This window comes from Erpetoichthys calabaricus, chromosome 10, assembly GCF_900747795.2.
Source record: "Erpetoichthys calabaricus chromosome 10, fErpCal1.3, whole genome shotgun sequence".
In the NCBI taxonomy this organism is placed as follows: Eukaryota; Metazoa; Chordata; class Cladistia; order Polypteriformes; family Polypteridae; genus Erpetoichthys; species Erpetoichthys calabaricus.
Genome location: NC_041403.2, coordinates 98,924,637 through 98,940,232, shown reverse-complemented (window position 1 = coordinate 98,940,232; position 15,596 = coordinate 98,924,637). Strand labels below are relative to the sequence as shown.

General features: G+C 37.9%; 2 protein-coding genes across 3 annotated transcripts in view; one reads left to right on the top strand and one right to left on the bottom strand.

The window, feature by feature from the left end:
• Positions 1-15,596, top strand: part of LOC114658415 (cadherin-4-like) — a 2,147,065-nt gene that overhangs the window by 1,837,946 nt on the left and 293,523 nt on the right. The gene's annotated exons all lie outside the window — the stretch shown is intronic.
• ccm2l (CCM2 like scaffold protein) overlaps positions 161-15,596 on the bottom strand; it is a 71,691-nt gene continuing 56,255 nt past the window's right edge. The window contains exons 8-9 of one of the 2 annotated variants that reach the window (XM_028811666.2): positions 12,023-12,161; positions 161-3,221 (exon numbers count right to left, since the gene is read on the bottom strand). In XM_028811666.2, coding sequence (XP_028667499.1) covers positions 2,944-3,221; positions 12,023-12,161 — 417 coding nt within the window. In that variant the 3' untranslated portion in view covers positions 161-2,943. The remainder of the gene's footprint in view (positions 3,222-12,022; positions 12,162-15,596) is intronic. The other variant, XM_028811665.2, reaches the window with a different exon arrangement.

The window sequence follows — 15,596 nt, the reverse complement described above, 5'->3', positions numbered from 1 at the left end:
TTTTTGAGTGTCAATAATTACATGGGAAGATTTAATGAGCTACAACTACTTCATTCAAGCAATGGTAACCTTTAAGCAGCTTCTACATTGCAGTTAAAATAGACTAGAATAAAATAGGTGGAGGATGTAGGACAAGTTATTACACTTACACCCAAAAAAGACTTGACAAAACACTCAAGATCTATTCTATTTTTATTGTTTGTAATTATAGATTCTATGCCATTGTAACATCTATGCAGATATTGCAGACTGTACACACAGAGCAAATATATACATTTTGTGAAGGGAGAATCGCTGACAGCCTCATCCCGGCAGGTAGGAATATGAATTATAACATTAATAAACCTGCTTAATCCAATTCAGGGTCATGCATGCACTGGAGCCATTCCAAGCAATATTAACATCACCCACTCATAAACAAACTATATGGGTCAATTTAGAGTTACCAATTAACCTAACATGTAATTCACTGGCCAGTGAGAAAGTCACTGACAGTGTAAGAACAGGCAAACGCAATGTAAAATACAATACAGAGAATGAGTATAGGATTCAAAGTCAGTATTCACAAGGTACTAGGACTAAATAATTGGGCACTGTGTCTCCCTAGACAAAATGGAGTTCTTAATTCAGTGAATGAAGGGATCAAAATTATCCTATAAAAATATAATGGTATAGAATGGAGCCAATTCATTATTCTAGTAAGGAGCATAGTGAACACAGAACCTTTGAATTGTATAATTAGGATCATATTATAGAAAATAAACAGAATGTAACACAGAATGCAGTATAGAAACACCAAGTGTCATAACAAGGAGTTTTAGTTAAGTGAGCAAGAGGTGGAACTTGAACCTGAATTCTCCTGGTTTCAGATCTAAACTCAAGGCCATATTACCTAAAATGTGAAGCATGATGTTACTATGAACTTATTAAAATGAGATTACCGGTACATAACCTGGTCATTCTAACCAAATAAAAAGTAAACAAATGAAAACAGCCAATATGATTGAGTGTGGGTAGGCTATATTAATGCATATTAAATAATTAATATATATGCTAAATTCCCCCTTGGGACAAATAAAACATTATCTATCATTTTTGTCTTAATATTGAATCATGTGTGATGAAATTTAATTTCAAATGTACATTCAGATCACTTTGTCAGATGTTGTAAATGTTGACAACAACGAAATAAAATTATTTTTTGGGGTGGGTATAATCACCTTGTGATGGACTGGCACCCTGTCTAGAGATTGTTCCTGTCCTGCACCCTGTGCTTGCTGCGATAGGATTAAGCAGGCTTAGAAGATGATGTACTGTGGTGAGTGTGATGAAAAAGTATGCCATCCGGGGCTACTTCTTGCCTTACAATTATTGCTACTAAAATAGGCATAATAATTGGGATGCTGATTTCTCTTGTTGTTTGTGATTTTATTCAGCTGCAGATGTTCAATGACATTTCATCCCCCAGCAATTCTCAGACTACCATTTGTCATTTAAGAGGAAGTGTATGGCATGAGGTTCAGCTTTCACAGCCCCTTTCCTGAAGTGAAACCTGTTGCAAATCCACTAGCATGAGAACAACTTGTGATAGTAACACTATTTCACCCATTCATATATTGTGACAACAATAATGCTCTTTTTATTTTCATGCTTCAAAAATGATTTCATTTTGGCAAAATCTATTTGATCAAAACATTCATTCATTTTTCACTTGGTAAAATGGTTCTGTCCCAATTTCTCTGAACCTTATTACTTCACCAGTGAAGAGTTAAAAGACCCCTTCTCTGGTGTTTGTAAAGGAAAGATGGATTGATTCACACCATAAGTCAAGTCAAGTCAAGTTGGGGAGCATGCATTGGTGCAGTGCGTTGCCACACCCACTACATGACGAAACAACTTGGGATCCTGGTTTGCAACCCCCCAGGCAGACACGCGGTCCAGTCCCACCCTCCGGAAATGACCCTCTATCTGCCGCAGCCAGGAGTTATGTGGGTGACCCCTTGGCCTGGTCCGGCCACTCGGGTCCCCAACAATGAGGATCTTACGAGCCGGATCACCCTCGGGGAAATGCGCCTCATGGCCGTAGTGCCGTAACTGATGCTCCTTCACAATGCAGGTAATGTGCCTCATTCGGGACTCCATGAGCAACCACTCATTTGACACAAAGTCAAGCCAACGGTACCCAAGGATTTTCCGGAGAGACACAGTACCAAAGGAGTCCAGTCTTCATCTCGGGTCACTGGATAGTGTCCATGTCTCACAACCATATAGCAAGACAGGAAGCACCAGGACTCTAAAGACTTGGACCTTCATCTTTTTGCATAGATATCAGGAGCGCCACACACCCCTTTCCAGCGATCTCATGAACCCCCATGCTCTCCCAATTCGTCTACTGACTTCATAGGAAGAGTCACCAGAGACATGAATGTCACTGCCAAGGTAAGTAAACCTCTCAACAAGGTCGACACTCTCTCTCACACCATAAGTGAAATAAAATTGATGCTTCCCCTTCAGTAAAAAATAAAAAAAAACCTACAGAAGTTAATGCTGAGTAATACTCTGTGCCAGAGAAAGCAAAGATGTTGTCGTCTCCTTTCATTCTTCAGGAATGATGGGAAAAGATATGAATTTAGGTTAGTGCATGGAAATCTTTATGTTCGGCTGGGAATAGCTGAGAAGCTATCTTCAGAGGCCAGACTCCCTATCAGTTTACATTAAACTGGTAAAGATGCTGGGAGTCAAAAATTGTACTGTTTTTTTTTTCATACTTGAATAACAGTTCAGGGCAGAAAACATTATCAAAGACCTTATTGTCTCCTGCACAAAAGAATTGGATTTTTCTTCATAGCCTCTCTAGGCCTGAACAACATGCTTTTGTTTTACTTTTTATTTTTTTGCTCACAATGATGCTTTTTATGTTTTGTGTGGATACAAAAGTCACCATCACAAATAATTATCCTCTTCTTCAATGTCATCTTCTTCTTCACAGCCCAAAGCTTCAATGTCATGTGTGATGTCTGTGATCATTCTGTTGAAGTTTTCAGATTCTGAGTGTAATGACCAGCTGTCATAACTTCGCACTGCTGAGGCAGAGGTGTTGCTCATGCTGCGTTTAATTCGACCAAAGCTATCTGTCAAGATTCCACCTTCCCGGATCCCAATGCTTTCAAGGAAACTTTCAAACATCCCCACATCATTGTCGGGGATGAAGGGCCTCATACCTGTCACAATGAGAAACAAAAAAGTGCATCTGGTTACAAGCCAGCATTTAGGCTGATTATTTCTCATTCAGTGTTCTTTTGCTTAAACGTACCACTAAAATTGTTGCAAAATGCAGTAGTAGTAGTTGTAAAATTGTAGCGTGTTCAGAGTTGTGATGAATTTAGGGCACATAAAGTGGGACATTTATTGAGCATAAGAAACTCAGGATATGAATAAACAAAGAAATCTAAGTTTTAAAAAAAAATCAATGTGAATGTCTTTCAAAATGGTAACTCCATATGGGAGAGTTCATAGGAGCCAATGCTAACCAGTTTGCTCAGCTGTGATGAAAATTTAACCCTTCAAGTCTTTCAATGATGTAAAAATAATAATAATAACATGGTTAGGCAGAAATGTAATTTTATTTGCTCAAATTGTATTGGGGGTGATGTGATACGTGCTTAATGCTTTTCACAAAAAAAAAAATCTCAGATCTTAACTTTAATTACTTTGGGCAAACCAAATAAATTAACAACAAACATGCATTTCTCCAAAAATATCACCGTGGAAGGTGACACATCACATTTGAAAATTCTGAAAATACCCATAGCACATGAATACAGTGTTAGTTCTGGGATTAAGAATGGTTTCCGGAAGCTATTGAACCTTTTCGGCACAGCTCTCGCTGTTGGGACTAGTTATTCTTGTTCTCTTGAGCACAAAGTCTCATTTAAGTGGCCAGCTATCAACTCTGAGGTCTACGGTTTGTCCACTTTAACCACTCTGTGTCCTAAAAACAATAACTTCAGACACACTCGCTCTCCATAAATAGGACATGCCACTGTACCCTGGTGATGTCCAACTTTCTGAACTGAAAGGATGTTTCATGTCTCTGGCAATGTGGGTTCCTTTCTCTTTTTTGGGGTTCTGTCTAGCACTATTCATGGCTCACTAGTTTTGGCTGTTAATCCAACAACACATGTCTCAGTTTAGAATATATAACACATAACCCAGCATCTAGAAAAATAAACAAAATGTCTCATTAGATCAACAGCATAAACATTTTTACCTGCCAAAATTCATCTCTCTGTAAGAAGCAGCGCTTTAACAAATGAAAAATTTAACACATTGCGATTTATATAAAGCAGGTTATTGCAATATTTTACACTACTGCAGAAATAAACAGCATACAGCTTGCACATTTAAGTTACAAAGTTAAATAAATGATTTACACTGACAAACAGAAAAAGACAGGTTAAAATGGGTGCCTGATTTGTTTTTTTCATATTATTATATACAGTAGCTCCAATAAATGTGAAAACTTGTGGCTCTGTTACTGCATTACCATTTGAAGTATATCTTCCAAACACAGAACTCAGAGAAATTTAGCATAGAATCAAATCAATTTACAATTGGTAGAGAAGATAATAATGATTAGAATAATCTGTAAAAAATGTTTGTTAAGGGCTGCTAGATATGTAAAATGTAGACCTGGGCCACTCAGCATGTTAATACTTTGATGTTTATAATTACCACCATATTAACTACAGATGGACTCTCTAGCAACAGGTCTGGTTTCTGGTTTAATTCCCAAATGTCTGGAAAAGGTAAACAGGTTTTATGTGGAAATTGGATTTTCCCCATAACCTTAGATATTCTATTAAGACTAATTGGCAACCAAAAACCGAGCCCTTGTGAGAGTGTATTTATGTTTGTTTCTGGCCTTTCCATATTATGGACAAACATCCTGTTCATGGGTCATTTCTAACTTGCAACTTCTGCTTCTACACTTCCTGCAATCTTGTCCAAAACAAAGTAGCTTATAAGAAGGAATCCCTGAAAATATGAATTTTTAAAATTTAATTCCACCACAGGATATTATTTTTATTGTAATTAACCCTTTCAGTTTTACTACATATTTAAAATCTGAAAATGTAATGAACATAGCCTATGCTTTTGAAGTGCAGTATTTTTGGCCAATAAGTAAAAATTTTAGCAGTATCCCTATTGATATGCAAATTACAAAATAGTCGTCTCTGAGCTCATGCATAGAAATGAACAAAGCTGCGGCTCAGAATTGAAAGTAGGCCAAAATCTTAAATCATAAAAGGATTTAACTGAGTGGAGCTAAAAAATAATGAAATAAGTGTTGAAAATCATCTCTAAATTAGAATTAAATAGGCAACCCAAAAATCACAACAGTTGACACAGTTTAATTAAATACTGGAATTAAATGATATGATAATGTGCTATATGATTCTGCGTAGTTTGCTATGCCTGTTGCGCACATACTGTATGTGGCAGTCAGATCTGTTCATACTCCCATCAAGCCAGGTGTAGTTTTATTAACCAGCCTTTAGACTTTTAGTGCAAATTTCTCACACCTTGTCCTAAGGGACCAGTGTGTCCAGTGGTCCATTTCTGCCTTTTATTAAGCTTCTTGTTTAATAAGAGGATCTCAAACCTCTGCTTTTAATTCATCTTTATTTGCTTTTTATATTTATTAGCTGACCTTTAAAGAAAAATTCTTTAAAAAAAAAAAAAGAAGAAGAAGTTAATCTATGTCTGAAATATGTCAGAAAATAAGAATAGGCCACAGACTGCTAACTGTATTTTTAATTTATTAATATCTCACTGGGCAGCATGGGTAATGTAATAGTTAGCACTGTTGTCTCACAGGTCACCATCCTGGATTCAAATACCACACTCAGTCACCGTTTGTGTGGAATTCACAAATTTCCCCATGTCTACTTTTGTATGTGGATACTCTGGCTTTCCTCCCACCTCCCAAATATGTGACTTTTTTAGAGTCAATTGACAATTCCAAGCTCATGTTGTATGTGCAATACAGCGCTCATTTCTGTCTTGTGCCTGATATTGCTAGGATAGGCTCAGAATCCATTATGCTGTATTGGTTCAAGCAGGTTTGAGAATATTATGTGTATCATATCATAGTATTTATGTAAAATTCCTGGCCAACTGAACCAATATAATTGCACCATAGGCAGTTTGCAACTTAACCACGTGTAAGCATTTTTGTAAAAAGTTTTGGGTGTTTTTGGGAGTACAACTTGACAGGAGACCCTTACAAAAAAGACAAGCACATTTTTATAATATAAAGCACCAGCAAAGTACTCTGCTTAAAACATACAGTTCCAGTTCATAAGCATGGCACCAGAAACATATGACCTATCATATGTTCTTACATGTGTGATGGTCACAAAAACAGGGGTGCAAATTGATTATGTCATCTAGGCACTACACCGTAAATGCCAAATCCCAAACTAAACAAGAGACTGGCCATCAAGTGCAAAGTGCTCTGCTTACAGCCATTTTTGTCAGTATTTTACAATTTGCCAACAACATATTGTGAGTAAAATAGTAACAGTTGCACCTCCATCACATCTAAAGCTAAGATTTCCTTTTTCTGTATTTGTGTCAATGACTTCATATCAAATGAGTAAAGTTTTTCTATAGGAATATGCATTCATAATAATTTACAGTTAGGTCCATAAATATTTGGACAGAGACAACTTTTTTCTAATTTTGGTTCTGTACATTACCACAATGAATTTTAAATGAAACAACTCAGATGCAGTTGAAATGCAGAGTTTCAGCTTTAATTCAGTGGGGTGAACAAAATGATTGCATAAAAATGTGAGGCAACTAAAGCATTTTTTTAACATAATCCCTTGATTTCAGGGGCTCAAAAGTAATTGGACAAATTAAATAACTGGAAATAAAATGTTCATTTCTAATACTTGGTTGAAAACCCTTTGCTGGCAATGACAGCCTGAAGTCTTGAACTCATGGTAACATCACCAGATTCTGGGTTTCCTCCTTTTTAATGCTCTGCCAGGCCTTTACTGCAGCGGCTTTCAGTTGCTGTTTGTTTGTGGGCCTTTCTGTCCGAAGTTTAGCCTTCAACAAGTGAAATGCATGCTCAATTGGGTTAAGATCAGGTGACTGACTTGGCCATTCAAGAATTTTCCACTTCTTTGCTTTAATAAACTCCTGGGTTGCTTTGGCTATATGTTTTGGGTCATTGTCCATCTGTATCATGAAACGCTGCCCAATCAATTTGACTGCATTTAGCTGGATTTGAGCAGACAGTACGTCTCTGAACACCTCAGAATTCATTCGGCTGCTTCTGTCCTGTGTCACATCATCAATAAACACTAGTGTCTCAGTGCCACTGGCAGCCATGCATGCCCAAGCCATCACACTGCCTCCACCATGTTTTACAGATGATGTGGTATGCTTTGGATAATGAGCTGTTCCACGCCTTCTCCATACTTTTTTCTTGCCATCATTCTGGTAGAGGTTGATCTTGGTTTCATCTGTCCAAAGAATGTTTTTCCAGAACTGTGCTGGCTTTTTTAGATGTTCTTTAGCAAAGTCCAATCTAGCCTTTCTATTCTTGAGTGACTTGCACCTTGCAGTGCACCCTCTGTATTTACTTTCATGCAGTCTTCTCTTTATGGTAGACTTGGATATCGATACGCCTACCCCCTGGAGAGTGTTGTTCACTTGGTTGGCTGTTGTGAAGGGGTTTCTCTTCACCATGGAAATGATTCTGTGATCATCCACCACTGTTGTCTTCCGTGGACATCCAGGTCTTTTTGCGTTGCTGACTTCACCAGTGCTTGCTTGATTTCTTTCTCAGGATGTACCAGACTGTAGATTTTGCCACTCATAATATTGTAGCAATTTCTCCGATGGGTTTTTTTCTGTTTTCGCAGCTTAAGGATGGCTTCTTTCACCTGCATGGAGAGCTCCTTTGACCACATGTTGTCTGTTCACAGCAAAATCTTCCACATGCAAGCACCACACCTCAAATCAACTCCAGGCCTTTTATCTGCTTAATTGATAATGACATAACGACGGACTTGCCCACACCTACCCATGAAATAGCCTTTGAGTCAATTGTCCAATTACTTTTGAGCCCCTGAAATGAAGGGATTGTGTTAAAAAAATGCTTTAGTTGCCTCACATTTTTATGCAATCGTTTTGTTCACCTCACTGAATTAAAGCTGAAAGTCTGCACTTCAACTGCATCTGAGTTGTTTCATTTAAAATGCATTGTGGTAATGTACAGAACCAAAATTAGAACAAAGTTGTCTCTGTCCAACTATTTATGGACCTAACTGTATGTGCTTTCTAAATGAGCTTAACCCAATCCATGTCAAACACTCAGTTTAGTGACTGCCTTTATATACTGTAGATATTATTACATGGTTTGGTGTTCTTATGCAGTCAGCCAGCAACAGAAGATCGCATTTTATGGGAGAAACAACTCAGATAAGCAATTATTGCAGTGTTCATACTAGTGTCAGTCAGATGAGCTACTAGAAAAAACAGATTTTAACTCACTCAACAAAATATAAACTTTTTTAAAACTGATTTGAACCACATTTCTTATTCTTGCCAGGATATTAAAAACACTGGTACATTATACTTTTTCAGAATCCAAACTGAGACTACAAGGTAAATGGTCATACATTAGCCAGTCATCTTGATATTACGACCTAAATTTCCTTGACAATGTTATAATACAACAATACTGACATGTCATGAATCAAGTTACCACTTCAAAATATATTCCAAATTTATATTGTTTTTGTGAAGCTCCCCAGCACAGCGGCACTGCAAAACAAATGGTGTCAACATCTGGGTTTTCATGCTTTTGCCATAAAGGTTATAAAAGCACCCTTATGATGCCCATATGATTAAGCCCACATTACCCCATATAGACTTTCCCAGATTTTTCCCATTTGAACCCCATATGGACTATATTCTGCCCACAAGAAGGGGTTTGCCCAGATGTTCCCTTTATGAACCCACATGGGCAGAATATGGACTAGCCCATGTGGGTTTGGACAGATATTCCCCATATTATATGTCTATGAGCCAGCCTGTAGTTTGCCCATATGGATTTGTCTAGATTTTCCCCATATGTTATGTATATGAGACAGCCCATATTTTGCATATGTGGTGTTGCTCAGCACATGCATATGGCATGCATACCATACGTCAGAGCGGTTTTGATTCTTGCGACAGGGAAAGAGCATTACAATATTAATGTGTAGAATATGATGAGTAGTGCTTCTTTTATGAATGACTTTGTTCCAAAGAAAGACTGTAAAGTTAAGTCGGTTGTGTGGAATTGGTTTAGATAAGAAAGACTTGATGTTATACAAACTAAAGTAAAATGCAAAGTTTGTAAACAAAACACAGAAGTTAAAAGTGATAGCCCATCTGATTTATTTCAGCACTTAAAACAGAAACAGCAGAATTTAAGCAGTGTGAGTCAGAACAGGACAAAGATAAGGTGTGTCCCCAACCAACTGGTCCCGAGAGTTCTTCGCCCTGCTTCAGCATGGACCGCACAAGGCATTCTCCCTGTTTTATATGCCCTTCTACATCGGAATTATGGTAAGAGTAGAGCATGCTTTGTCTGGGGATGAGGGAAGAATACTCCAGATCTGTCCATCATGTCTTCTTAGCCTGCAGCTATGACTAGAGGGGAGAACAGCAAGCAGGCTGTCTTTAGTTGGTGGTCAGAGGGCTATCAGAGTATTACTTCAAGTAATGGAGCCCTGTATAGGCGTCTAACTCTTGGAGTCTGCAGTTATAACAGAGGGAAGAAGCTAGCTGGTATATACTCTACAAGCTAAGCTATGTGTTTGAAGAAATGGAAAAGAAGCAAAAAAAGTCACTGGTGGTATAGCAGAAGACATGTCTTAGGTATAATGAAGAGAAGTGAGAGCTGCAAACAAAGAAAGTTGTAAAGAAAACTGCAGAGTTTAAGGAACAGTCCCTATAAGGTTTGTGAAAGGAATGTGGAGGCCACAAGGAAGCGGAGTTGTGGCTGCAAATGTAAAAATAAACTGCACAAAAAGAGAGCTAAATTTTCTTATTTTGCACATGTTCTCATTGACAATTAAATATATACATTTTTGTATTTCTAGCAAGGACACAGTTGTATTTTCAGTTTGCAAAATGAGGGCAGGGCGGCACGGTGGCGCAGTGGGTAGCAGTTGGGAGATCTGGGGACCTGGGTTCGCTTCCTGGGTCCTCCCTGCGTGGAGTTTGCATGTTCTCCCCGTGTCTGCGTGGGTTTCCTCCAGGCGCTCCGGTTTCCTCCCACAGTCCAAAGACATGCTGGTTAGGTGGATTGGCGATTCTAAATTGGCCCTAGTGCGTGCTTGGTGTGTTTGTGTGTGTCCTGCGGTGGGTTGGCACCCTGCCCAGGATTGTTTCCTGCCTTGTAACCTGTGCTGGCTGGGATTGGCTTCAGCAGACCCCCGCGACCCTGTGTTCGGATTCAACGGGTTGGAAAATGGATGGATGGATGGAAAATGAGGGCAACTCACTAATTTTGTGGGTTTTTTTCAAGAAAACAATTTATATTTTAATATATTTAAAGAAATCTACAAATTTTAAATAATCCAGGTTTTATTTTTGCCAGATTGCCCAGCGATACTTGCACCTCTAACTTTTAAGCATGTGGCTAAGACATGACCAACGGTATGCACGTCTGTTGTGTATTGTGACTGTGCATGGGGTATACAATCATGATGTTATCAATGCCTAGTACTGTGAATACTTAAATCTAAATGAAGAAAGACAGAGAACCAGACCCAAAAAATCTCAACCCCCGCCAAAAAAAAAAAAAGTGAAAAGAATGTCCCAGTACCTTAAAAAACTCCTAAAATCTATCTTTATTTTAATTCTTCTCTGACTCTTGAATTGAATTGTCTATGGTGATGCAGTGGTAGCGCTGCTATCTCACAGTAAAGAGACCAAGATTCATGTCCTCCCTTCATGGAGTTTGCATGTTCTCCCCATGTCTGCATGGGCTTCCTCTGGGTGCTCTGGTTTCCTCCCACTGTCCAGAAACATACAGATTAGGTGAATTGGCAGCACTAAATTGGCTGTTTGGTGTGTGTGTGTGTGTGTGTGTGTGTTCTCCTGTAGATGGATTGGTGTCCTGTCCAGGGTTTATTCCTGCTTTGCACCCTTTGCTAGCTGGATGTGCTTCAGCCCTCTGCTGTGACCCTGGTCTGGATTAATTAGGTGAGAAAATGAAATGATTCATGGGTTGTTACTTTTATTAATTATCAGTTTGAAAGTGATGTAGTTATGTTTATGTTAGTTCCATCCCTGAATGGTCATTGGAATGAAGCTAGCTTTAAAATATATTTTGAAAATGTATAAACTTGTAAATAGAAGCAAGCCAGATTTATTTCTTTTGTATTGTATTTTATTCTTCAGGCATATTCTCCATTTTTACAAGTATATTAACTCTCTAAGCACTGAATGTTAGAAATAGTCGCAACATGAGGACCAGTTGCACATCATTAGTTTAAGATGCACAAAATCCGAAAAAAATAACAGCTTTTGCTTGTTTCTTGTGTTGAACTATATCATTTAATTAATTAGTGGTATTTGTCTCAGCACTTTACTGTGACCCATTGATTTGCAACATGCTCAGCTAAAGGTCATTTGTTTAGACTTTTATGGACTATGGACTGCTCAAGATAACAATGATATGGGATCATAAACATTGAAAGGATAGGCAGCTACTCAGGTGGTCAATGCATTGATTGTTTAGACATAGTGTCAGAGGTTAAAACATGTAACTCACACGGAGTGCAGTGCATCTTTGTCTAGCATTTTGCATTAATATTTTTATTGATCAATTTGACATGCATTGCTTCTTGCTGTCCTGTGAGCATTCTTACATCTCTTATTTTAAATATACATTATATAATTCAACTTGTAACATTTTGATGATACATTTATTGTAATATCTTACCCAACAGAAGGAATTTCCTCTTCTCACCATAGAGTCGGAGGAGTTCTGAACAGTAATCCTCAATGGGTGCTCCCATTCTGTATTCACGCAAAAGGAGAGCAAAGTGCTGAATTTCTGGTGGAGTAAGCTTGCTTCTCAGCTAACAAGAGAATACAAAATTAATCAAATTAATCATACATGTCCATTCGAAGCAAAATATTATGCCTGTGTGAGTATTTGGGTAATGTGCAAGAATAACATCTGTGATCAGAGGTCAACATTTGATCAATCTGACAATCTGGAATAGTTTAAGAATTAAAGCATTTTCTACCATACGTGTTGCCTTGTAGAAGGATTAGTTTTGCTTCTGTTTATTTTAGAACAAACATTTTCAGTGCACAGGACAAGCCCAATAGTCAAAATGTTGTGCTAAATCTGCTAAATAAAGAATCTGCTACTATGTCCATTTGGACAGAATGTAATATGATTTTAAAAGATGGAAAAATGCAGTGCTTAAATCTCTTAGAAACTGTGTCACCCTGTCAGAAAAGGAGGAAAGTTCTAAGCAACATATGGATGGTAAATGGGGAGTGCTGGAAGCAAACATTTGAATGAGTTTGTAGGTATTGTCTAATACCAGAGATCGTAGAAGTACCATGGTGCACCAGTGACTGGACTGCTGGGATAAACTGCATCAGGCCACCTAACTGAGAGGACACTCAGTGGCTTTTTATTATACTAAGCACTGACCTATTGGCTGGTATAAATTCATAAGGTCACAGGATTAATCCTTGTATGTATAGATAGATAGATAGATAGATAGATAGATAGATAGATAGATAGATAGATAGATAGATAGATAGACAGACAGACAGACAGACAGACAGACAGACAGACAGACAGACAGACAGACAGACAGACCGACCTTTATTTGTCCCCAGGGGGGAATGTGGCTTTTTATAGAAGCTCTCTGCAATAAACACAGTTTTATTTTTTTAATTGTTGTGTAATGGATCTCTCTGAATGGATATTAGTGCAAAGTTTGTTTACACTGAGCCTGTCCTTGCACTTCTACGCATAACCCTTGTTTCACTTGGAATGTCTTTTTTTCCAGTCATATCATTGATTACTTTAAATCATTTTAATTTTTAAACTTGTCTTTTATCATGATTTTTGACAGATAGTGAAAAATAGTTTTTATATTATTAACCATTATACAAAATCAAATGGCACGTCAACACCATGTGCAGAACTCGCACTCTTGCGCAGTATATATGTAGACAGCCTTCAGCAAGGGCCATTGCCTCAGTTTATAGAATTCTAGATGACATCCTTCTGGGTAAGCTATAGTGAAGCTTGATGAAATGTGACACATAGAATATTACTTTCTGTTTTGTAGGATGATGAGAGTTTAGCCTCATATTATAATCTCTTCATCTGTCTGAGGAATTCTTCTAAGTGTCAGTCCTCTCTAATATAAAATATGCATATGGTCTCACATTTATTGTACACTCTTTATACAAGGTCGTATTTAAAAAGACAGTCTCCCATCCGATAACCCTTGGTATACACCTTCTGACTGTAGATAACAAAAGAAGAAAAGAAAAGCCTCCAGAGCAAAAGCCATTCTATTTTCAGACAGTTGCGGTAATGGGATTTGAACTGCGTCAGGGATTTGAAACATTTACTGTACAACCGTATTTAAAGCTGCATGGCATTCTATTACAGTAAGAATACAGTTAGTCACAAATAACAGCCATAAAAGGAAGAAAGTTTGTTCACTTGTACAAAAAGTTACAGTTAACCATATACATGCTTCCCCTTGGCCATATTATCCGTAGTTATGGATTAGGTTATCATTTTTATGCAGATGATACCCAGCTCTACTTCAATGTTAAAAGTGGAACTTCATCAGAGCTTTCTCAGCTCACAGCTTGCCTTAGTGAAATTAAAACCTGGATGGAGCAGAACTCTTTAAAATTAAATTGCAATAAAACTGAACTCCTGCAAATTGGGACTAAAATGCAACTTAATAAAATGAGCATCTTCCCAGTCCATCTTGGCAATGATCTCATCAGACCTGCCTCTACTGTAAAAAATCTTGGTGTCATTTTTGATTCCTCCCTCACTTATTCCGCCCACATAAATCACATTAAGAAACTTTCTTACTTTCACCTCCGTAACATATCCCGTGTTCGCTCCTTCCTCTCCTTCTCTAATGCTGAGAAACTTGTCCATGCTTTTATCACATCCCGCATCGATTATTGTAATTCCCTACTGGCAGGTGCCCCTTCTAATCTTCTATCACAGCTCCAGCTTATTCAAAACTCAGCTGCAAGAGTCCTTACTCGAACCAGCAGCAGCGAGCACATCACACCCATCCTGCTCCGTCTTCACTGGCTCCCTGTGTCCTACAGAATCGAATATAAAATCCTACTAATAACCTACAAAGCTTTAAATAACCTCGCACCAAACTACATCAGTGACCTCCTCCATCACTATATGCCTGCGCACCCACTAAGGTCCTCTGATTCTGGTAATCTTGTTGTGCCCCTCACTAATCTACACTCTATGGGTGACAGGGCCTTCAGCTGTATAGCGCCCAGACTCTGGAATGACCTACCAAAATTAATCAGGTCAGCTGACTCCATGAATTCTTTTAAAAAACAACTCAAAACTCATCTGTTCAGGAAGGCTTTTAGCTCTACTTGACTTTATTACTTTTCTCTCAGTTTACTTCTCTGTCAAGATGCCAATGTAACCTGTATGTGTGTGCTAGACCATCAATTATGTTGTCTGTTTTTTTCAGAATTTACTGTCTTAATCTTCTTTTTTATTTATCTGGTTTGTACAATGCTATATACTGTATTTTCTGCCATTCTTTATTATATTCTGTAAGTGCCTTGAGCATGGGAAAGGCGCTATATAAATAAAATGTATTATTATTATTATTACATTTAAAAAAAGAACAACTGGCAAAACTCCTGACAATATTTATGGTACATTGTGACCTAAATATCTGCTAACTAACGGAGCTCAAAAACATTACAAATAAGTTAAACTGTGTTTGACCATGTGTAACAAGGATAGGCAAATGCATCCTTAACTTTTTCACAAATGGATTTACTTCTACAAATCACTGAGGATTTGATGACAATCATGAATGTTAGTAAAAGTAGGTAAGGCACATAAGAACAAGCAAATGAATGACCAGTTATCATTGACTCAGAAAATGTAAATGCTTTGTTGCTACAATTGACACAGAAAGGCGTTGTCTCAATCGTGCAAAGCCAAACATCTAGATTAGGTCAATATTTGTATTCTGGGTTGGCATATTTGAATGACTGGGAATTGTTTAATCGGGTTGTATTACTAAGGGAGGAACGTACCAACACTTTCGCACAGAAACCATGGGTAGGTGGTAGAGGAGTTGGAATGGAAGCTAGAAGAGCAGCTGCTGAAATAAGTTCAAGAAATGAACCAGATTCAACCACCCTGAAAAATAGCTTTACTCACAAGTAATCTTGTGTGAATACGATGACTGATATAGCTGTCAATATTGAGTTCTGAAAGGTAAGCAGTAATATTTAAGCAA